This window comes from Diceros bicornis, chromosome 17 (assembly GCF_020826845.1).
Source record: "Diceros bicornis minor isolate mBicDic1 chromosome 17, mDicBic1.mat.cur, whole genome shotgun sequence".
Taxonomy (NCBI): domain Eukaryota; kingdom Metazoa; phylum Chordata; class Mammalia; order Perissodactyla; family Rhinocerotidae; genus Diceros; species Diceros bicornis.
In genome coordinates this window covers 23,504,130-23,528,784 of record NC_080756.1, presented here as the reverse complement: position 1 = coordinate 23,528,784, position 24,655 = coordinate 23,504,130, and the positions used below count along the sequence as shown (strand labels likewise).

General features: G+C 38.7%; 1 protein-coding gene across 5 annotated transcripts in view; it reads right to left on the bottom strand.

Annotated features, from left to right (window-relative positions):
- Positions 1–20,922, bottom strand: part of SCAF11 (SR-related CTD associated factor 11) — a 66,261-nt gene extending 45,339 nt beyond the window's left edge. For 2 of the 5 annotated variants that reach the window (XM_058558446.1, XM_058558448.1), the window contains exon 1: positions 20,741–20,922. Coding sequence is in view for 3 of the 5 variants with exons in the window: in XM_058558447.1 (XP_058414430.1) it covers positions 19,599–19,607 (9 nt within the window). In the remaining 2 variants the exon portion in view is untranslated. Of the gene's footprint in view, positions 1–19,598; positions 19,622–20,740 lie in introns of those variants that run through there. The other 3 variants (XM_058558443.1, XM_058558449.1, XM_058558447.1) reach the window with 2 other exon arrangements.
- Positions 20,923–24,655: the final 3,733 nt, after the last annotated feature.

The following is a 24,655-nucleotide window of genomic DNA, read 5'->3' as shown; positions in this document are numbered from 1 at the left end:
TTGTGGGATTTTTTTTTTTTAATTCAAAGACTTGAGTGTTATAGGTACACTATTAGGCAAACCTCTACGTACAACACTGAAGAAGAAATTCCTGCCTTTACATTCTAGTCAGGGAGATACAATAAATAAAGTTAAGTAAAATATCTAGTATGTTAGATATGGAGAAGTGCTTAGAAGAAAAATAAAACTATACAATTGTAAAATAAAACACACAATTAGTATGGCTAATAAGTGAGAAAGTGGAGAAGCTGTCATTTCACACAGACTGTTTAGGGAAAGCCTTTCTGATAAAGTGACACTTGAACTAGAAATCTGAAAAAACCAAGGAAAAGAGTTATGTAGATTTTAGAGGAACTGCATTCTAGGCAGAAAGAAGAGCAAATATGAAAGTCCAAAGGCAGAGGAAAGGAGGCATGTCTGTGTGTTCAAGGAACAACAAAGAGTTGAAATAAAGTGTGGTTATAATAAAGTGAAAGAGAGGAAAAGTAGTAGATGAGGACAGAGAGGTAACAGAACGTAAGATCACGCAACCCCTTATAGGCTAAGGGAAATACATTGGCTTCTTTGAGTCAGATGAGCCAGTAGAGAGTTTTAAGCAGAGGAGGAGGCAAAGGAAAAAGCAGAGGCCAGCAAGGAGACTACTGCAATAATCTAGGCAGGAGACGACAGTAGCTTGTACCAGAGTAGTAACAAGGGTGATGAAAAGTGTTCACATTCCAGCGTGTTTTCAAAATACGGCCATCGGGATTTGCTGACAGATTGTCGGTTATGTGCTAGAGAGCAAGAGTCCAGGATAATTCTCAAGTATTTTGACCTGAGCTACCAGAACAATGGAATTGCTGAAACAGAAGATTACTTTAGAAATATTCAGATAGTCACAGGTTACTCTACTTGATATTCACTCAGGACAATATCAATATCACATGGGAACCTGTTACAATTACAGGATACCCAGGCACCACCCAGACCCAGTGAATTAAAAATCTGCATTTTATCAAGATCTGTACATCATTCACATGTACATTAAAGCCTGTGAAACAGTACTCTAGACAACTTCCCAACTTAGTTGATTTTAGAGTCATACTGTGCTCCTGTATGATCTATAATTGAGTGTAATTCTTTATTTGCAGAAATTCATACCATACTATCTCCCCCATTATCCTAAATATCTGAATAAAAAACATTTAAGTTGGAGTTGATTCAATGTGAGAAAACACCAATTTGAAAATCAGCACAATATTTTAAAAACCTAGGAAGTTTTCAGAAGATGCAATATACCATCCCTGTATATAGCTAAGTAATTTATGCCCTATTGGATAGTCTAATCTATGCTATTTTCACATTTCCTCCCTTAAGAATATTAAGCTTATATTTATACCTTAATATATTAATTATAATTTACAATTAATGTTACAATAAATACTGTCTTCTCTATTTTCACTCATGCAATGAAGTACATAAGCAACAATTTATCCCTGAGAAACTAAAAGAATTCAATCAAGTTACAGACTGCTTTTTCTTATGTTAGAAATCTGCTTAAAAAACTGTTCAAGCGTTCCAAATTTTTAGAAGTTGCGTACTTCTTCTTGAACATATCATGTATTAACTCTTTCCATACCTAAAATGATTATGCTACATTACCAGTTTATTATTTCAAAATGAACAGCGTGTAGCACTTCACTAGATAACAGTCACAAGTTTCAGCTCAGCAATTTATAAACTTATAACTTTTTCATGTTTATCTGTTCTATCTGCCTCGACTCCAGTTTTTAATCTAAGAATCTAGGATTTCTAATACCAGTTTTGCTTTGAATTTCCAGTAACAGGAGCGTAGGAATACAATATAGATTCATGGTCCTAGCCAGTAATTTGTGGTCAATAAAAGACCTAAGAGATAACCTGGGTGGGCAGGACTATCCTTTCTTGTGGTTACCTGAAAAGTCAGATATAATCCAATTTCATGATATTAACTATATATGACTCTATAATCATAAGTCATATTCTACCTAGACTACTTATTAGTACTACTTAGTCCACTAATAAGTTTTGTAAGTTAATTATCTATAAGCCAAATTGAATTTTCTTTTAATTTTGGTTTACCTCAAATAAATTTCAAAGAATACATGTTCATTCTAGATTTTAAGTAAACTCTGCTTACTTTTCAGATGATTTTAATTCAAAAATTTCAATCTTTAATGTCTTTTCCCAGGTTCTACCTTTCCAAACTAAAATATCTTTAAGTCTGTTATCCCTAATACAACATCTTAAAGTGCTTCTATGTTCCAGGTTGCTCTTTTCTATTTCATTATATATTGCTTCTGTTATGTATTAGAAATTCTATTTCAAATATGTCCACAAAACAGTTTGGGAAGAATGACGTTATTTTAAAATTTTATTTATCATAAAAGCCATTGACTTTTAGAATTTGGAATGAAAAAAAGCATTGGTACAAATCAGTTTTCAGGAACTCAAAACTCATTTTCCCATACAAACCCTGGAATATATGGAAGTGAAAATCCCAGGCCATTCATTACAGTGCATTCAAGTAACAGTAGTGTATAAGACAGTTCAGTTCTCTAGAACAGTGCTGCCCAATAGAGAACTGTTCTATCAAGCACTTGAAACACGGCTAGCGCAAGTGAGGAACTATATTTTTTATCTGTTTTAATTTAAATTTAAGTGGTCCAATGTGGCTACTGGCTACTGTACTGGATAGCGCAGCTCTAGGATATAACTATCACCCTTTATAAAAGAAAACTGTTTCAAGTTATACCTGGATGCTAACAATATGTTTTCTACTGTAGCAGTTGCTGAGGCACTTCAAGCTTCAAGGGATCAGAGGAGGGACCAGAAGTTCCTGATAATGAAAACTAAACTTTTTTAGCGTTGGCTAGCTCTGTTTAAAAATTCCTACCCTTCCTCCTTTCTCCCCATATTTTTCTCTTCCAAAGTCTGTTTCCTTCCATCTACTACAAAACGGAACTCCTTTCCTTTCCGGTTCACTTCAAAACTCCCTCTCCTTGCTTCCTCCTACTGTCCTTCAAGCAAGCCTATGGTATCTAAAGATACAAAGATCCTACTTAATACTACAAATGTTAGAGTCCAACAGACCTAGATTCAAATCTCAACTTCACTGCAATGCAATAAATGGCTTTATTATTATCACTATTATTACTGCTAGTAAGACCAGAAAAACAAGGAAGGGTAATAAAATTGTTGCTTGCTCAATTTCTTTGTTTTCCCTAGACAAAAGTGAAAGACAAAGGCAAATACAGGACTGAAAAAATACAAATCGACGTTTATGAGTAACCACTAAATTGATCAAGTCTACTAATACTTTGTCAAAAGGGTACAATCAGATCCTTTAGGTACAAAGAGCGAGAAAGAGGGACATATGATGGCCATGAGGAAGTTTAACTCTATTTCCCATCCCACTCCCAAACCCAATCCTGCCATTACAGACTCTGCCATAGCTATAAAGGCACTGATATGATAAATGGGAGCCAGGGTTAAATCAAAGGCGTACTGGGAAAGCAAGAACTGTCCCTATGTTGGGCATACTTAAGCCAAGGACAAAGCACACTTCATGAACACGCTAAATATTATATTGATTCATATGGCTAAAGTGTTCAAAGAATCCACATTGACTCCCAGAACCTCTCTAGGTAGTCTATTCCTCTTCATCCTTTTTTAAGCCCTTTATCCTTATTTCCAATCCTCTATCCAAGAGAAACCAGTCCCCAAATTCAACCCTCTGTCCAAAAAAATTAAATTTAAAAAACAGGGGGCATTCAGCAAGGTACGAGTAGTATATTTCAGTGCTAATGACTTGGGCACTGGTTTCAGGCAAACCTGTGCTTATGACATTGTCTAGCAATAATAAGCATTCAAATGTTAACCATTACTATTAATGCAGGATCTTCCATCCCAATCTCAGTCTTAAATAAAACCATTAAATGCCTCCCAATAATCTACTCAAAAATTTGATCCTCCCTCTAAGAATGTTATTTTCCCTTGGAAAAATCATAAACAAGGCTACTTTTAACTGATGTCTAGATAAGGATACTATCCATTATTATAGGCCAGTGGTCGAAAAACCGGCTGAGTGTTTTTGTAAATAAAGTTTTGTTGAAGCACAGCCATGCTCATTCCTTTACATATTGCCTATGGCTGCTTTTACACTACAATGGCAAAGTTGAATAACTGCGACAGAAACCATACACTTTCCACAGCCTAAAATAATCACAACCTGGCCCTTTTCAGAAAAAGTTTGCCAACCCTATTAAAGACTATAGAAGATTGCCTAGTTTGAAGATGTGGCTCAGTCTCTCATTGCAGAAGGTGCCTCAAGCCTTCTTAAGTACAGGCATCTATCTACATTTGTATTCAACTTGTACTCTGGCACAACAGCTACTTATTACACATTTGAGTCAACAGTTCTGCAATGCTGTCCTTGAGTTCCTTTAAAACTCCCTGAAGGCTGTGTGATTTTTTTTTATTTATCTACATTTATTTTATCAATCTAGCTAAAACCAGCACAGATATTTGCTCTAGTGCCTTCAACTTGTTCACTTCAGAGTAAGGTTAAGGCAATTAACTCCTTCAGCTTGACAGTTATTTCCTTTCCAGCTTTTCTGCTACATAATCAACTAACTCCTGATCGTGATATATCACTGTTGACTTTTTAATCCCTTGCAGAATGCTCTCAAAGTTTATTTTTCTTACCTGATTTCCACTGTATGACCATTTTACCAGACTTTGTAAGTAGACTTCTGTCCTTCAAGTGGGCTATCTTGACATATTTTTGTTCAGAATATCCTTCACCTGCATATTTGGTGCTAAAAATTTAATACTAGTCCTCTTCAGTATAGAGACAGAAATGTCCCTTTAGGATAGGTTTTAGGAAAAAACTGCCTAGGTTCAAACCTCAACTAGTCTGTCACTAGTTGGGTGACCCTTACCTCTTAAGCTTGTTTCCTCATCTATAAAGTGGAGATAGAGCAGCAACCACTTCAGTCATTGGAAAGATTAAATTACATACATTTAAGTTGTTTATGAACTTCTGGCTCACCCCTGAGCTACATATATATAGACTTAACCTTAAGCAGCAGACCACAGACTTGGAAAACTAAAATAAGGGATAAACACCCATGCAGGTCACAGATTGGCTACTGGGTAGTACACACATGGAAAAAATCCAAATAGTACTGCAAAGGTTTTGAAAACAGAACTGAGATTAAAACTACAACCTACAGAAAACTGGCTGGAACTTGTGGCCTGAACCCAACAGAATCAACTGCCTGCCAAAACAAAAATATCAACATTCTCCATAGCATTTAAACAAGACACTAAGTCATACAACATAATGCTCAAAATGTCCAAGACATAATCCAAAATTACGTGGCATAGAGAGAACCTGGAAAATCGCAAACTCATATGGGAAAAGACAACCAACAGAAACCAACACCAAGATGACACAGATATTAGAGCACTGGGTGAATTATTTGACAAAGATTTTAATGCAGGTATAAAAATGCTTCAACAAGAGCAAATACTCTTGAAACAAATGGGAAGCTAGAAAGTCACAGCAAAGAAACAGAAGATATAGAGAACTACCAAATAGAAATTTTAGAACTGAAAAATGCAGTAAATAAAATATAAAATACACTGGACAGACTCAATAGCAGAATGGAAAGTCTGTGAACTTGAAGATAAATCAATACAAATTACCCAATTTGAACAACAGAGGGAAAAAATATTGAAAAGAAATTATTAGCGTCTCAGAGACCTGTGGGACAATACCAAAACCCTAATATTCAGGTCAAGAGCCCAAGAAGAAGAAAATGAGTGCAGTGCAAAAAAAAGAAGAAGAAATAATGGCTAGACCTTCCAAATTTGGTGAAAGACAGAAATCTCTAGATTCAAGAAGCTCACAAACCCCCAACAAGTTAATTCCAATGAAATCCATGCCTGGATGCATCACAGTCAAATTGCTGAAAACTACAAAGGAAGAATCCTGCAAACACATTGCAAAAACAATGCATTACTTATGAAGGGAAGACAGGTTAATGATTTGAGTAACTACTGATTTCTCATCAGAAACTATATAGGCCAGAAGGAAGTGGAACAACATTCTTAAAGTGCTAAAATGGAAAAGAACTGTAAACCTAGAATCCTCAATCTAGCAAAATTATCCTTAAGGAACGAATGTGAAATAAAAGACATTTTCAGTTGAAGGAAAACTATAAAAGTTAGTTGCCAGCTATAAAAGAACTGCTAAACGAAGTTCTTCAGTCAGAGGAAACAGAACATGAGGAATGATGGAAGAACAACAGAAGGGTAAATATCTGAGTAAATATAAGTAACTGTTGTCCTCTTGAATTCTTTAAAACATGTTTGGCAATTAAAAGCATATATTACAGGGCCAGCCCGGTGGCGCAGTGGTTAAGTTCGCACACTCCGCTTCAACGGGGTTTGCAGGTTTGGATCCTGGGCACGGACCTACACAGTGCTTATCAAGCCATGCTGTGGCAGGTGTCCCACATATAAAGTAGAGGAAGATGGGCATGGATGTGAGCCCAGGGCTCATCTTCCTCAGCAAAAAGAGGAGGATGGGCAACAGATATTAGCTCAGGGCTAGTCTTCTTCACACACACACAAAAAAAAGCACAAATATTACAACACTTTCTAATAAGATTTCCAATATATGTAGATGTAACAAAAGACAACTACAACATAAAGAGGGAAGCGTAAAAGGACCTACATGGTGGTAAGGTTTCTATACTTCACTTGAAGTCATAAAATATTGATTCTAAGAAGACTGAAAATATATGTATACCATCATCCCTAGAGCAACAACTAAAAAAATTACATATAGGCAAAAACACAATAAATTAAAAGGGAATACTAAAAAATGTTCAAATAACCCAAAGAAAGAGGTTACAAAAGGACAAAAACAATGAAAACAAACAGAAAATAAAATGGTAGATCTAAATCCAAATGTATCAATAGTCAAAATATGTGAGATGCAGCAAAAGCATTACAGCATTAAAATGCTTATATCAGAAAAGGTCTCAAATCAATGATCTGAGCAAAATATATACAAAGTAGACAAAAGGAAGGAAATAAAGAGAGCAGAAATCAATGAAATTGAAAACAGAAAAATCAATGAAACCAAAAGCTCATTCTTTGAAAAGATCAATAAAATTTAAACCTATAGCAAGACTAAGTCAAATAGCACTGAATAGCTCTAGTACTACTAAAGAAATTGAATTTGTAGTTAAAAAGTCTTCCAAAAAAGAAATCTCCAGGCCCACATAATTTCCCTGGTGAATTTTACTAAACATTTAAAGAAGAAATAACACCAGTTCAACAAAACCTCTTCCAGAAAACGGAAGAGAAATACTTCCCAACTCATTTTCTGAGTCCAACATTACCCTGATACAAAATCAGACAAAGGTAGTCCAAGACAAGAACAAACTGATATACTGGATTTCATCAAAATAAACAAACTATGGTACATTCACCCATACAATGGAATACTATTCAGCCATAAAAAGGACTGGATTAGTGTTTCATTAAACAATTTGGATGAATCTTAAAGGCAATATACTGAAGGAAAAAAGCCAGTCTCAAAAGTTTACATGCTACACAATAGCATTTATATGATGTTCTCAAAAGGTCAAAACTGTAATGATGAAGAACTGTTACCAGCGGTTGCCTGGGTTAGGGGTGGGTTTGACTACAAAGATAGCATGAGGGAGGTTTTTTGGGGTGATGGAACCATTCTGAATCCTGACTCTGGTGGTGGTAATATAAACCTATACAGGTATTAAATTCACAGAACTACACACCCAAAAAAGGGTCAATTTTACTATATGTTAATAAAATTTAAAAATGTTTTTAAAAGTAAAGACTAACATGATAGAGCAATTATGGGCTAGAATATAAACTGTTAATGTTTTCAACAAAGGTACTTTTTCACTGACAACTTCATAGCCTCAGTTTTTCCCATGGTTCTACACTATCACCAACAGACAGAGGCCATCTAAATTACATAGCCACAGATGAGCTTGAGATGAGGTATTTGAATTTTCTCTCTGGTTCCTGCATTTCTATAGCACTGAAAGGTCTGACAGAAAAACACATATCTATAAAATCTGAAAGACAGCGCATATCTATAGCCTGTGGAGACACAGCGATTAAAAGCAACAGGCAGGATTTTACAAACCCCACTAAATTCTAAGGCAGAGTTGTAGAAACTGATCAGTTCCAAGACCCTAGTGATGGTATGGAGCTGACCAGTTTTTCATTGTTTGGGGGAAGACAGACACTACAGTTGGCTCCCAGCTGGGTTACGCTCTTATGTGACAGTTGTGCACTCTATGAGAAGAATATAACTACAATGCAATACTTTATTTTAAAAAAGAAAAATGAGTGTCTTCTATGTACCTAGATAGTTTAACACAGGAAGTTTGACAAAGAAATCGTAATATATGACAGGCTTCCATTATTTCCCCAATGAGAAACTATTACGGAACAGTAGCATGTTATATGTCCTCTAATAATTTTAATATACATTTACGCAATTCTTGTCTGATAACTCCACTCCTGCTTCAAGTATGGAGAAGGAAATGGAAAGAGTTGATTATGTTATCTTCATTTGTCCTGGAGATCCTCATCTCCATTTTCTCTTCCCCTTTTACTAAACCACGAGGACATAACTAATTTAAATGGCAATGGAAAATCTAAAGCTCTTATATTTTTTGTTTCTTTCCATCAGCAATTGCTCAAGGCCTATTACAGGTCCCTTGAAAGGAAGAGTTAACAAGTGTGGAAAAGTAGAGTTTATATTTAGAAGATTAAGCCTTCATGTCTATTAGAGACAGAAAGCAGAAGAACAGTGAGATGTTAGAGACTCATCTCACAAGAAAACCTCTCGAGAGAACTACAGGAGCCCTTGGGATCAACAGCACTGTACCCTCAAATCTGGCAAGCAAAATAGCCAAGAGAAGAAGAAAGGCTTCCTGGATGGAAGTATGGAAGTAGAGGAAGAACTGATGTCGTTTAATCCTTTTCTTCTAACCCCAAACAGGAAAACCATCAACAGTATCTTTATTTTAACCCTTAGTCGACCTTGGAAAGACTGAACTGAAATGGCAATCTCTGTCTACCCACCTCCCAAAAAAGATGGGAAAATTATGTATGGCATAGGAAACACTTGCAAATAAACAAACAAATCCAAAGAACTAAAGAAGAGGAATTAGTGACAAAAAATGACCACACACAAATGCTTGTTATAAAGGAATGGAAATGGATTTCACCTATGACAATAGGGAAAAAAAGGACAATGTTCAAAACATTGCTTCTAAAATACCACTCTGTTCTTATTTAAAATGTAAGATTTAGAAACCTTACATTACAGAGTTTCAACTCCAGAAATTACATCTTCAACTTTTTGCACAGATGCTAAATGTCACTCTTTGGTTCCTCAAGAAATGCCACTTTCTTCGTACTAATCCCTTCTAAATTGATACAAGTTGCCATAGCAAAACTAATATTGAAAAAAAAGGCAATTGTTTTTGTAGTAAACAGGACATCCACTCTCTTTACTCTAGCTATGCTTATTATCAAATTTCTTCAACTCATCCTAGGTAGTTATCTCAGACAGAGATAAATACAATTTTATTATTTTTCATAAGTATAGAATCAATGTGTTCTCAAATGAGTATTTTACACATAATTTGAAGTAGCATTTCATAATCTTACTCCTATGAAACACTACTATTCTAACCTGGAAACACGTTATTACATACTATGAAAACTTAGGGGAAAAACCACTCTTCTACATTAATATCAGGCACAGGCAGATATTAGGATTCTCTCCTAATGTAATCTTATTACAAATGCTTCAGATGCCCCAAGAGTTGGACTATTGGGTATGCTTTTCGTACTATTTCTAACTATTACCTTCTGACAAATCCTAAGTTATTTCATTTAACTCTTATAGTATTTTGTGAAGGAGGTATCTCCATTTTACATACAATGAAATTAAGTAACTTGTCCAAGATCACAAAGCCAGTGGTAAATAGTAGGATTGGAACTCACTAGCCCTTTGCCAGAAAATGAAACAAATATTAAAATACAAGTCATTAGATATTAAAAGTATTCAAACAATGAGAAGCGGTAACACTCTTAATGATTCAAATGACTGCAAAATTGTTAAGCTGTTACTTGCCTTGGTCACTATGTTACCAGAATCCAGAACCATGCCTTCAAACGAGTGCCCAACAAACAGCTTTGAATGAATGACTTATGTATAGGTACAACAACCATAGGTAATATTTACTCAGCACTTTTTGTCAGGCATAGTTCTAAACTACACACACACACACACACACACACACACACACACAATGCTCAATGGAGAAAATTAACACTTCTGAAATGAATGGACAGAGGTTCTCAGCAAAGAAAAAGTAACTATAAAAAAAAGAAACGAATGGAAATTTTAGAACTGAAAAATACAATGTCTGAAATAAAGTCTCAATAACAGAATGGAAATGCAAAGGAATGAGTCAGAAAATGTGAAGATACATCAATAGAAATGATCTAATCTGAAGAACAGAGAAACAAAAGACTGAAGGAAAATGAAAAGTATCAGGGTCCTGTGGACAACATCCAAAAGTCCATTTGTGTCATTTGAGTTCCAGAAAAAGAGAGGAGAGATTTGGCACAGGAAAAAATATCTGGAGAGATTTGGCACAGGAAAAAATATCTGAAGAAACAATGTTCAAAACCTCCCAAACTTGGTAAAAGGCACAAATTTCAAAATTCACCAAGTCCAGAGCACACCAAATATGATTAACTAAAAAAGAAAGAAAAACATGCCCAAACAAATCATAATCAATTGAAGAACAGCAAAGATAAAGGAAAAAAATCTTTAGACAGAGAAACGTAGCACAGAGGAAATTAATGATCTGAATTACCGTACACTTATCAGAAACAACGGAATCCAAGAAGAGAGCAAGACATCTTTAGTGCTAACGAACTGTTAACCCAGAATTCTATATCCAGTGTAGAAATCCATCAGAAATGAAAGTGGAGGGGCCAGCCCCGTGGCATAGTGGTTAAGCTGAGTGTGCTCTGCTTCGGCGTCTCAGGTTCGTGAGTTCGGATCCTGGGCAGAGACCTACACCACTTGTCAGCCATGCTGTGGTGGCGACCCATATACAAAGTAGAGGAAGACTGGCACAGATGTTAGCTCAGGACTAATCTTGCTCAAGCAAAAAAAGAGGAAGACTGGCAACAGACGTTAGCTCAGGGCGAATCCTTCTCAGCAAAAAAAAAAAAAAGAAATGAAAGTGGAAAAGACATTTTCAGTTAAGAAAAACAAAGAGAATTTATCACCAGCAGGACTACTTTAAAGGATGTACTAAACGAAGTTCTTCAGGATGAAGAGAAATGACACCAGAAAGAAACCTGAAATTTCAATAACAAAGAACAAGAAAAATAGTAAATAGCTAAGTATTTTTCTCCTCTTAAGTTCTTTAAAAAAATGCATGATTATTAAAAGCAAAAATCACATAGCTGTCTGGTGGGGTTTTCATTGCATGGATACGTAATACATGTGACAACTATAACATAAAGGTCACTGGGGGCAGTATATGGCTTCTACATTTACCTCAAGTGGTAAATATTAACTCTAAGTAGACTGTGAATGTTTAGGTATATATATTATAATCCCTAAGGCAGCACTGTTCAACAGAAATATAATGTTAGCCACATATGTAATTTTTAGTTTTCTGGTAGCCACATTTTAAAACTTAAAACAGATAAAATCAATTTAATATATTTTATTAACCCAATATGTCCAAATATTAACATTTCAACACGTAATCAATAAGAAATTTATTAAATGAGACATTTTACATTCTTTTTTGTGGTAGTAAGTCTTTGAAATCTGGTGTGTATTTCACATTTACAGCACATCTCAATTCAAACTAGCCACATTTCAAGCTGTCAAGAGCAGACCTAAGGCAACCACTAAAAAATAATGCAAAAAGATATAGTCAAAAGGCCAATAGATAAATTTAAAGTAGAATATGAAAATATATTCATATAATCCAAAAAAGACAGGAAATGGGGAACAAAGGAGCATATTCAATCGATAACTACATTAAATGTAAATAAACGCATCAATTAAAAGAGATTGTCAGATTGGATTTTTAACAAGACTGAACTGAATTACATGCTGTCTACGAGAAACTCACTTTAAATATAAAGACATATGTAGGTTAAAACGAAAGTACGGAATAGGATATGCCATGCAAATAATAATCAAAGAAAGGAAGAGTGGCTATGTTATATGAAATATATTTTAAAATCCTTTTAAGAGCTTGACTGGATTTGTTTCTCCTTCATGTTCAGTTTTAGTTTTATCTAGTTCTGCAGCAGTTTTGAAACAATAAAGCTATATTCTGTTTCATGCATCTCCCTCACATTACTCACGTTGATGTCTAAATAACTGGACATGTACAACAACTCCTAAAGAAATATGGTCTAACACATTAAAACTGTCCTATCTGAAGGCTTTTCTATGATAAGGTTTTCAGGTGAACGACAGCTTACAAACTTTTATTTAAGTTATTAATATTTTATTCCCCATTAGAACAGTAGTTTAAAGAAACAATTTTACTGACCATCTAGGGATACAAAATAGTGTTACAAGTATATTTACATTAACACATCATGTATCCTTTGTAAGTGGTTTCACTGATCCCAGAGAATTTTCAAAGCAGTGTTGCTGTGGTTGCTCTTTTTAATGTTTATATTTCTGTTTTTGTTTACTTTAAGCAGCTGAACTACTACTGTGGTCAGGGTATTGAACCTGACATTGGAATACAAAGATAGATTAAAACACCATACCCCTTCCTGTTGCAAACAGCAGAGTTGGAGAAATAGGATATAAAAGATGAAAAAGATAACATATACTAAGTGCCAAATACGAGGTACAGGTATTTTTCAGGACTAATTTAGTCAGAAAGAATGCATTTAGGACAGCAACAGGAGATAAGGGCAAAGACATAATTATGAATCAGAATGCAAAGAGACTTAAAGTTTAAGTCCAAGATAGGACTTAAACTGTGTTTTGTAAAACGTAGAGAATCACTAAGGAAAAGTCCACCTCTCTCCCATTTACCTACTTTGAGAGGAGTTTCTGAGATGCTTAAATTGCGGGTTTTGAAGATAATGCAACGGCAGAAGGTGGGGGAAGAGAGGAAAGTATAGTTAAAACTATACTTTTTAAAACTAGTTAGAAAAAATGAAAGAACATTGGGGAGCAATAAAGAAGGCCTGATGAGCACTCAGCTCCACAAGGGCAAAGGTCATGTTCCATCCCCAGACCTAACAGACACAGATATCAACAAACCTAGAGCACAGGATTATGGGTAGGGAGAGTGCCTACTTTATGTCAGGCAAAATACTCTGGCACACCTTGGAACATTTAACCTTCAAAATACCATATTACAGTGCATTTTAAAAATTAAAACACCACCAACATCGAACACTACAACACTGTATTAAAAGGCTTGAAAATCACTCACTATTAACAGAGCTAACTTAAAGGTATGAAACACAGAGATGGAGTTAGCTGGGTAAATGTTACTTAAAATTAAAATAGGTGAAGAAACTGGGACACTGATTCAGTCACCTATAAAAGGCGACAATCAGTATACGGGACAACCAGAATTCAAAGCCAGATATGACTGACTCCAAAGCCTATATACAAAAAAACTGAGCTAATTTTTACCTTACTGTCAAAATTATGTTAAAAAGACTCCACTCAAAGTACATCTAAGGACTCTAGGGTAAAAAGGAAAATAAGGAAGATTAGTTTTATCACTCATAGAGATGTGAGAATCTCAAGAGTTTTTTTTTTTTATTTATTTCATTTATTTATTTTTATTTTTTGTTTTTTTGTAAGGAAGACCAGCCCTGAGCTAACATCCGTGCGAATCCTCCTCTTTTTGCTGAGGAAGACTGGCCCTGGGCTAACATCCGTGCCCATCTTCCCCTACTTTATAAGGGACGACGCCACAGCATGGCCTGACAAGCGGTGCATCGGTGCGCGCCCGGGATCTGAACCTGGGCCACCAGCAGCAGAGCGCATGCACTTAACCGCTACGCCATGGGGCTGGCCCCTCAAGAAGGTTTAAATTTAAAAAGTCGAGAACATATTTGATCACTAATTTTCACTAAAATTTTCGGTGTAATAATCTTTTATAAAAACAAGTAAGTATAATCTTTAAAAGAACATGTCTGCATGCTACTATTCTGCCTGGCGTTGCCAGAACCCAAGTAAGTGAGCAAGGTATCCATATGAGGAATGGTGAGGGAGCCCCGAGTGAGGTACTACAACACAAGCAAAATGCTGAGATTCAGCATGAGGTATCTGAGAAGCCTGGAGTGAGGGGAATGCATCCTGGAACAAGGTGTGCGAGTCTAAATAGAGTGAAAATGTTATGCAACAAGGGGGTGGGAGCAGCAGTGGCAATGGGAAATTGGCTACATACTGAGAATTGATCATATAAGTAAATACACGAAGAGCCAGGTTTCTCCTGGTAAGAGAAGGGAGTCATAAATTTGGAAAGGGAGAAAACTAAAACACTGTGGATTGAAACTGCAGAAACTGGTACTAACTCATGGTTTTCCACATATAAATATAGAAATACATATAGTGTCCAAACCTTGGTTTCTAAATACCTTTCTTTTTTTTTTTTTAAAGATTTTATTTATTTATTTTTCCCCCCAAAGCCCCAGTAGATAGTTGTGTGTCATAGCTGCACATCCTTCTAGTTGCTGTATGTGGGATGTGGCCTCAGCATGGCCAGAGAAGCAGCGCGTCGGTGCGAGCCCGGGTCGCCAGCAGTGGAGCGCACTCACTTAACCACTAAGCCACGGGGCCGGCCCATCTAAATACCTTTCTTCACCAAAAGAAACTACTCCTTGGAGAAATGGTTGATTCCAGGATGGTGTGAGGGTACGTACAAGGTAAGCCCCAACATTTTCTTGTGTCAAAAAGTAAGGAAGTACTCAAAGCAAGGCAAAAGAATACAGAAACTAGCTTGAAGGGGCTTTTACTGGCAAAAGCTGGGACAATTTGTGAATAAATAAACACTACGTTTGATAAAAAATACGTTATTTATACAGTCTCAAAATACTTGCCCACAAATATTTATTAATTGCTAAGAAGGAAAAAAACCACTCCACAGTGAAGAAGCTTGGGAAACTTCATCTTAATCAAGTGATCAAAGTGCACATCATCAGTAATGGGACAAACAGAAACTGTATGCCATCTGACAGGATGCAATGAGAACACAGCATCATTACTGTGATACTCCCGCCAAAAAATGCACAATCTGAATCCAACCATGAGGAAATATCAGACAATTCCAAATTAAGAGACATTTTACAACAAAACTAAACTGTAATCTTTTAAAGTGTCATAGTCATGAAAATCAACAAAAAACTGAACCCTAGGTTGAAGGAGTGTAAAAAGACATTACAATTAAATGCAGCACAAAATTCCAAACTGGATCCTTTTTTTACAAAGGAAGTTACTATGGAATCTGGCAAAACTTGGAATGAGGTCTGAGGGTCAGATAGTAGTAATACAGTATAGCAATGTTAATTTCCTGATTTTGATATAGTTTATGTAACAGAAAGTCTGTCCTTGTTTGGGGTGATGAGAATGCATCTGTAACAGACTCTCAAATGGTTCAGGGGAAAAAAGTTCTTTGTATTGTACTTGGAACTTTTCTGAAAGTTTGAGATTGTTGAAAAAAAGAAAGATTACCTACCATATTCCTTTACAGCACCTAAAACTAGCATATAAGCAAAACAGTACTCCTTTCAAATGAAGAATGTTTCTCTATCTCTTCTTATTACAAGAAAAGACTCTGCTTTATTATTTACTGGATTCTTAATGACTTCTGATCTATATCTGCACTGTCCAATACAGTAACCTCTATTCCATTTCTCAGTTGCACTGGCCATATTCCAAGAGCTCAACAGCCTCATGTCACTATCAGCTACTGTAGTGGGCAGCACAGATACAGAACATTTCCATCATCACAGAAAGGTCTACTACTAGACAGCACTGATCTCGAGTTTGGGAGGCCAACTGATGTAATGAATAACTAAAGGCCAAAGAGTCAGATGGACTTGGATGTAGATTCTTAGCAAGTGCTCTTTTAGCAAGTCATTTAATAATTTCTCTAGATTCTCGGACTCCTTTCTGTAAACTGGACTAGTACACCCAAGATTGCAAGGCTGCTAAAAATATCAGATGAAAATTTATGTAAAATGTCTAGAACAGAGTGGTTGGCACATAGTAAACATTTGATAAAGTGGTCTCTTCTGTAATGTGGGTGGATAATTTCTTGATCTATGATCATAGTACTTTTAGATCTAGTTAAGTAATTAGAGGAGCAACAGTTTGAAAATAAGAAGCTTACCATATTGCTTGTTCAAAAGGCCAATGAGCTCCATGTTGTTAAGTTCAATGAAAAATCTTTTAGCTCTTCTTACCTTACTCAACTCTCATCAACACATAACCCTACTGACCTCTCTCTTCCTTTGGTTTCTGTAATACCACACTCACCTCCTACTTCTCTGACCTTCACAGTATTCTTTGGGAGCTCACATTCCTCCAATAAACTTCTTTTTGTTGTTGTTGTTAGAAGCCATTGCAATTCCGTTTTAGAGTTGCTTTTTTCCAAGTTATAATCCCTTCCCTAGGCAACACCACCTATAGTTTCAACTATCTATATAAGTGACTCCAATTTTCTATTTCCAGCCCATACCTCGCCTCTGAATTTTAGAACCACATATCTAAGTGCCTACAGAAATTTCTACCTGAAAGCTCCAAATGTACTTCAAACCCACTATGTCAGAATCAAAAGAACCTTTGTCCTTAATTGGCACCACCATCAACCCAGCTATTTAACTCAGGAGTCATCTTGGAAATTTCTCTCTCCCTCACCTTCAATCCATCAACTGAGGCCTATTAATCACAAAATCCCATTAACTTTTGCCCATCTCCACAGTTCTCACCCTAATTCAAGCTATCCTCATCTTTTCTGGACTGCTACTGCAACAGTCTTAACTGATTTTCCCACATTCACTCTTGCCACCCCTCTTCCCTTTCAATATGTATCACCACAATTCTAGTTCCACCTTATGGAACTAGCAAAAATAAGTCTAATTTGGCTTCTAAATGAGAACATTTTAAACAGTAAGGTAGTTATATCACTCTATTCTTAGCCAAGCATTCTTAGTTCCTTCTATATTCTGACAAATCAGTTTCAAGGTCACATTCTGTCATACCCTCCTTTAAAAATGTGGACCCCTGAACTGAAAATAATGCATGGAGTAACTCAGCAGTTTATGCAAAAGACTGAGACTTGCATAATCTAAAGTTTCAAACCACAATTACTATTTTTAATGTTTCCCAGCTGAAAGCATGTTAATCCATTATTTATTAAGTACCTACTATACGTCATTGTTCAGGTGTTTGGGGACAAAATAGTGACCCAAACTGACAAACCCTGTTCTCACAGAACTTGCATTAGAGTGAAGAAAAAATAAAATAAACTTCAGTTAGTAAATTATACAGTACGTTGGAAAGTGATAAATGCTATAGGGAAAAATCTGGCTTAAAAGGGGTGAGGGGGTCAGCCCAGTGGCGCAGTGGTTAAGTTCACATGCTCTGCTTCAGCAGCCTGGGGTTCGCAGGTTCGGATCCCGGGCGCGGACCTACACACCGCTTATCAAGCCAGGCTGTGGCAGGCATCCCACATATAAAGTGGAGGAAGATGAGCATGGATGTTAGCCCAGGGCCAATCTTCCTCAGCAAAAAGAGGAGGATTGGCAACAAATGTTAGCTCAGGGCTAATCTTACCAAAAAAAAAAAAAAAAAAAAAGGGTTAGGAAATGTGAGAAGAGAGCCCGCTGTTTTATGCAGAGTAGTCGGAGAAAACCTCAGTAGCAGAGTAGAAGTGTGGCTGGAGAAAGAGTAAGGTAATGAAGTCAGAGAGGAAAAAGAGACTCAAAACACTCAAAGCCTGGTAGAGCAAAATAAGGACTATGGATTTTACTATGACTGAGAAGGGAAGCCATCTAAGAAAAGAAGCAACATGATCTGATAAATTTTATCAGGATCACTTTGGCTGTTGAGCGATAAAGACTACAGGCTAACAAAGGTCATAGGGAGACTTTTTAGAAAACCATTTTACAAGTGAAAGGTGATGGTGTTGTTTCCACATTTTATATTGAACTTTTATGTGCCTAAGCACCTCAAATTAACAAAGCCGCAACTTTAAAAAAAGAAATGACAATGACAATGCAAAGAAGAGTCTTGCAAAAAGCAACAGAATGATTTGGAGTCTCTGGGTTCTACTCAGTGCTACTAACACTTTATCACCACACAGATGCAGGACAAGGTGCATACCTGTTAATTTATTCTTTGGGACAGAGGATATACTTAAGAATTTAGGTTTCAGAATTCTTTATTTCACTGAGCAAGAAAAGTCAAGATCCAATTTACATCACTAAAAGACAAAGGCAGATGATGGCAGAGCTTGCTAAAGGGTATTTACAATGAAAATTATTCTGGGGCTGACTCTTTTTGTTACTTTTATGTCTGACACGCTCTTTAGTTAGGTTTTACAACTGTCTCTCACTGATGCGTCTAAAAAATTCAGTATTAAGTCGATGAGTAGTATAACATTGCACTCATTACTAAAGAATGCTATGGATGAATCAAGAACATCATGTAACTGCACTGATCGTCCTCTCTCTGCTGATTTACAGCACAGCTTTTCAAGAAAACTGCCTAAGCACTGGTTAGTGCCCAAAGGATGAGGAAGTTGAGTGTCCCCCGAAGAGTTTCAGTCTTAACCCACGGACCCCATTACCACCACCTAAAGACATAAAAAAAGAAATTCTCCTTAAAATTTTCTCCATGAATGTTTCAGGCAGCATATTTAGGAACAATTTTCCATTTTCTTCTACAGTTTTCTTCTCCCTTGACATACTGAAGAATGTCTCTACAGCATGAATACACTCAGAGTAATAAGCAAACATCCAAACCTTACCCCACTGAAATCTGAAAATGTACTCAAATTCTCAGGCAAAAAGATCACTATCTGAATGTAAAATGTAATGATGATTAACATACTTGCAAGCACCAAAAAATATTACAGTGAAAAAGTGCAACTACAATAAGAATTGCTCATTAAAGAAAACTTCATATTGCATAAAGTAAATTCAGATTTACTTTGGAAAAGTAACCCAAAGACAATTTTAAAACTTCATCTCTTCTGCCCAAGAAGTTAAAACAACAAAAACAAAAGTCCCACAAACTTTTTACTGCAGCTCTTAACCAACAGCAAAAAAGTGAGATGATTAAGCCAACTGCCAAAGAAACAGGAAAGAGAAAGCAATGGTCTGGAAAAAGACTTGATTACATATCAAAATTCTAATGCAATTACCAATAAAATACAAAAACCACCAGTTATTTAAGAATGTTTTACCTTGAACATTCTGCTACTGAACTAAGTAGTCCTATGCATCAATTAGCCTTTGCTTTAAAACGAAAAAATGCATCTATTATTATGCTTTTTCCAAAATTCAGTGAAAATCCCCAAATTGAGAAAATTGAAGATCAGCATCTACGAGCCAAAGCATTATATTAAAAATTTTTTGACCAGTTTTACTTAAGTATCTTAATTCACTGGTAGTACAAAGACGTTAAAAAGCAACCCAAAATGAATGAAAAACGCTCAACTCGTGGACACTGTAATATACTACCGAAACACACCGGGGGCACTTTAAAATTCAACATTTGAATCTGTGAATGTTTTAATCAAGTACTTTAAATCAGGCATTTACTTTTAAAGCAATTTTTCAAAATGTGTGTGGATGGCAAGACCGCCAGCAATCTGTAAGAAATGTCTTGAATGGTTCAAAATTCCTAGGTCTGAGCGGGGCCGGCGACTGGTTAAGCTAAGTTTAGATCTCCCGGCCCTTTTGTTGTCAGCCCAGGAAACGGGTTTAAAAAGTGGGGACGGGAGAAGTTTGAAATTCAGGGCATGGGGTAAACACGGATGCTCAGCGGCGCCGGCTCTTCCCCGTTCGCGCACTCGGCGAGGTCACGGCGCAGTAAAGTTTGGTTTCACGAGCGGGCTCGGACGCTACCGACAAAAGCAAAGTCTCGCAAGTGCAGCGGCCCCAGGGGTCGGGGAGCGCCCGGAAGCCCGGCAGGACACGTTTCCACTGCAGGGAGGGGGTGCGTGTGTGCGACTCTGTCGCGGACACCCCCCCCCAGGACCCCGCACCCGGGCGGGGACAGGCTTCGCCGGCGGGAGGCGGGTAGGCCACAAGGAGGAAATGGGACGGGGTGCCGAGAGAGGCGGCGGCGGCGGCCGGGGCCGGGCCTCCCCCGCGGGGCAGCGAGAGGGAAGGGGGCCCTCCCCGCCGCCGCTTCCCCCGCCTCGAGAGGCAGCTGCAACTTTCCTCCGAGCGCAGAACGCCGCCTGGGCCGCGCGGGATTCCGAAACTTTGTCGGTCCTCCCGGCGCCCCGGGCCCGCTCCTCCGCTCTGCGCCGGCCCGCAACCCCCACGTCGGCCCGACAGCTGCCCGAGCCCACCCACCCCCGGGGCGGCCCGTGTTTACCTCAGGCCGAGGTCGACGTGCTTGCTCCGGTGGCGGCCCCACTGCAGGTCCCTAGGTCCCCGTCACGCCGCCGCCAAGTTCCCCAACATGGACTCCTTCGTCCGCCTGGAGGTGTTCCGGGGGCCGCTGGGGCGCCGGCGCTGCCGGCCGGGGCGGCAGGCGGCGGCGGCGGAGCAGGGAGCTGACCCGGGCTGCGCTGCTCCGCGCGGCTTGCGCCACCGCTGCTCCCCCTCCCCCCGCCTTGTCTGGCCTCCTCCCTCCCCTCCCCGCGCGGTCCCTCCCCCTCCCCGCTCCGCTCCGCTCAGCCGCGCCGCCACATGTCGGCGCGCTACGGTGACGACGGCGGCGGCAGGACCCGCGGCACTCTCCCTTTTCGCTCGCTCTGGCCCTGCGGCCCCGGCTGCAGCGCTCAACGGGACCACAGGGGGGCGCCGGCAAACCGCCGTTTGCGACAGAGGAACGTGGCGGGCGGAGTCACGTCACGCGGCCTGTGAGCGGGAGGGAGAATGGCAGCGAGCGGCGCGGGCTTCTGGGAAACATCCTGTCGACCCCGCCCTCTTTCCACGCTGCGGGATGTGCGCATGCGCCTTGCCTGGAGCGCTGGAGTCCGCGCTGCTTTGGCGGCTGTACGGGCTGAGTCGCCCGAGCTAGTGAAGGAGGCTTTTGGGAACTTGGACGTGAGGGGGTTTGCACGGCATTTGCTATCCTATCTTTATGTTTGTCTGATATTTGAAAAGAGTGTTAATGTGTTGTTCGGCGGTGGGTTGAGTTTTCACCCAGAGAGTTGCCCACCTGAAGTCGTCCTGCGGGAAGGTTGAAGTGTCCGTACCTTGTAAGCCCACCTCTTTCTTCCCTCCTGGGGGGCGTTTAAAAACTGCGAGCCTCACCGTGACTCCCCGAGCCTAGGCATATCACCATGTCCTAACTCCCACAACAAAAAATTAACTTGATCGCGATTAACTTGAAGGACCTCCACTCTGTGGTTAGATAGTGACATGTGATTATTCATCAATAATTTGTCGGAGCTTGCCGCGTGGAACGTTCTATTCTATTCTAACGTTCTGTGTCTTCCCCGTTGGGTCGTCACATGTTTTGTTTTACCTCAAATACCTTTACAGACTGTTTTTCGAAGTCACGGACTCTTTAACCTCAGAATTCCTCTTGTGGACAATTTCTTCAAGTTCCTGACTGCTCTGCCTGCAGTGTGTCCGCCCCTCTTCCTCCAGGTGGTCCTTCCAGTCCCCTCGCCCACGCCATTGTCCAGCTAACAGCTCTCGCGGGCTGAAGCTCTGTCCCCGGGCCACCTCGCCGACTTGGCTTACCCAGGTCTCAGTCACAGCCAGTCTCGCCGCTCGCACCTTTTCCTGTCGTCTGTCCCCTTCCTCGCTTTCTGTGCGCGCTGCTCTCTCCTAGTCACGGAGCCCTGCCGGGATGACCTTCCTCCCCACTTTCTCGAGACCCCGCCGACAGGCCACCTCTCTGCCGCGCTCGCCCAGACTAGGCCGGTTGCCGTGTCCCCGGCTCCCCGCACTGTGAGGTCGCTTTTCTGGCACCCTCCTCCTATGCATCGTGTTTGGTCTGCTCAGTGTCCGTGTCACGCTGTGAGCACTGGGACAATGTCTTATCACTTTCGTAACTACAGCTCCTGGCACAGTGCCTGTCACTCAGTAATGACTTGGTAAATAATTGGTGAAGAAACATATGAGTGGCAGCCTTGTCTCGTTCTATTTCAAAGTCTTGGGAGTTTTACAATGTACAGTTTATGATACGAGGTTTGGGAATTTAGATGGGCTTTACTGTGTTTGGGATATTTGAAGGAACAATGATCTAGAGGAGTTGAAATGCTTTCTTCTGATGGAAGAACAAAATTCTTATGAAAGGCCTTTCCCTGTCACATACCAGAGCAAACAGTACATCATAAAAAATGTTATAAGGGATGGTTAAAATAATCACTGGAAGCTTTGTTTAAAGAATTGTATGATATAACCAGATCAACAAGCACTGTAATGAGCCATCCAACAGAATACGGCTGTAGCTTTGTTGTGTATGCATGAACTTCCTCACCCTAGAGAGTCTGACCTCTAGGAGTGGCACTCCAGATGGAGACGTCTGGTGCAACGTTCTTCTGTGTGTATTTTATATAAAAATCTCTTCATTTGTTTTTGGGAAAATACTCTCTCTTAAAATTTCGTTAAAGGTCAAATGATAACATTTGCCAAATAAAAAACTGTGATTTTTAAATTGACCATAACATACTGTTTCAGCAAAACTAAACAATACAAATCTTTTGATATATTTATTCACTGGCAGATAATAAATTTTTCACTTTTTTACAGTTGCCCTCCTGGGTATTATATGAGCATGTTTTAAGAGAAAAATGCTCTTAATGCTAATGTGCTAGTGGTTTCTATTTTCATGTGCAAATAGAAAAGAGGGTAGTGGTTTGTAATAGGCCATCTCTTGCCTCCCCAGGGAAAAGACTATGTATATTTCTGTACCTGCAGCATCCTCCTAATTATGTTTGCATGTTGAAGATTTATTATTCTTTCTGTTGTTACAATATTTTTAATTTACAATGTAATAAAGAGATACAGAGCTTTAAATAAATAAAAGATGAACTATAAAATGCAGGAGTAAAGATTGATATACCAACCATCACTGTCAACATTTTAGATTTGATTATAACCATAAATAACACAAATGATACTCATCATAAAACAACCTTCAACTGAATGCGCAATTGGCGTGTTGCACTTTACCCACTTAAAACATCAACCCTGTCACACAGCAACAGAAACCTATAGTGGCATCTTTAAAAATGAAGAGTAATTAATGTACTGATTTTGACAGAGCTTAGTCAGAGATAACTGCTATTATTACTTTAACTATTATGAGTTGAATACAAAATAAAATTCAAGTTAAGAGCAGGAATCCCAGTATAAACACATTGGATTAAGTGTAAAACATGGTTCTGGGGCCGGACCCGTGGCTTAGCGGTTAAGTGCGCGCTCCGCTACTGGTGGCCCCGGGTTCGGATCCGGGTGCGCACCAACGCACCGCTTCTCCGGCCATGCTGAGGCCGCCGTCCCACATACAGCAACTAGAAGGATGTGCAACTGTGACATACAACTACCTACTGGGGCTTTGGGGGAAAAAAGGAGGAGGATTGGCAATGGATGTTAGCTCAGGGCCAGTCTTCCTCAGCAAAAAGAGGAGGATTAGCTCAGATGTTAGCTCAGGGCTGATCTTCGTCACAAAAAAAACAAAAAACAAAAAACAATAAAACATGCTTCTGATATGGACTCTGTCACTTAAGACCTTTGCAATTTTGAGCAAATCTCCTAATTTTTCTGGTCCTCAGTTTCCATATCTATTACAATGAGAGTGTTTATTTTAACGATCTCTGTGGCATTTTTATAAAAGAAGTGTATGAATTAGAAGGGTATGTAGTTTAAGACTCTTATACAAAACATGACCAAATATACAGTATCTTTGTAAGAAATGAAAAATGTGAGGAAAAGTTAGTTTACAGGAATTAAAAAAAAAGCCAATGGTTTATTTCTGTTTTCACAACTGTGAAGAATTTTAATCAGGATGATACTGATTATTATCCAGTTGTTTTCTATGTGGAATAAATTTATTTCAACAGCAATCAGTTGGGTGTCTACGCTCTGGGAGGTGCTGTGAGATGGTTATAGATGAATGAACTCAGAGACAGTTTAGTGGGTACAGATAAAAAAAAGTACAAAAACAAACTAAGGAAGAATATAAACGTCATAAAAGGAATAAAAACAAAGTGCTGGGTGGAGGAAGGAGTGTCACATGAGGGAAGGAATACAAAAAGGATCAAAGACAACTTCATGAAAGAGCAAATCTGAACAAAATATAGTCAGGTATTCCAAATTTGAAGACTTC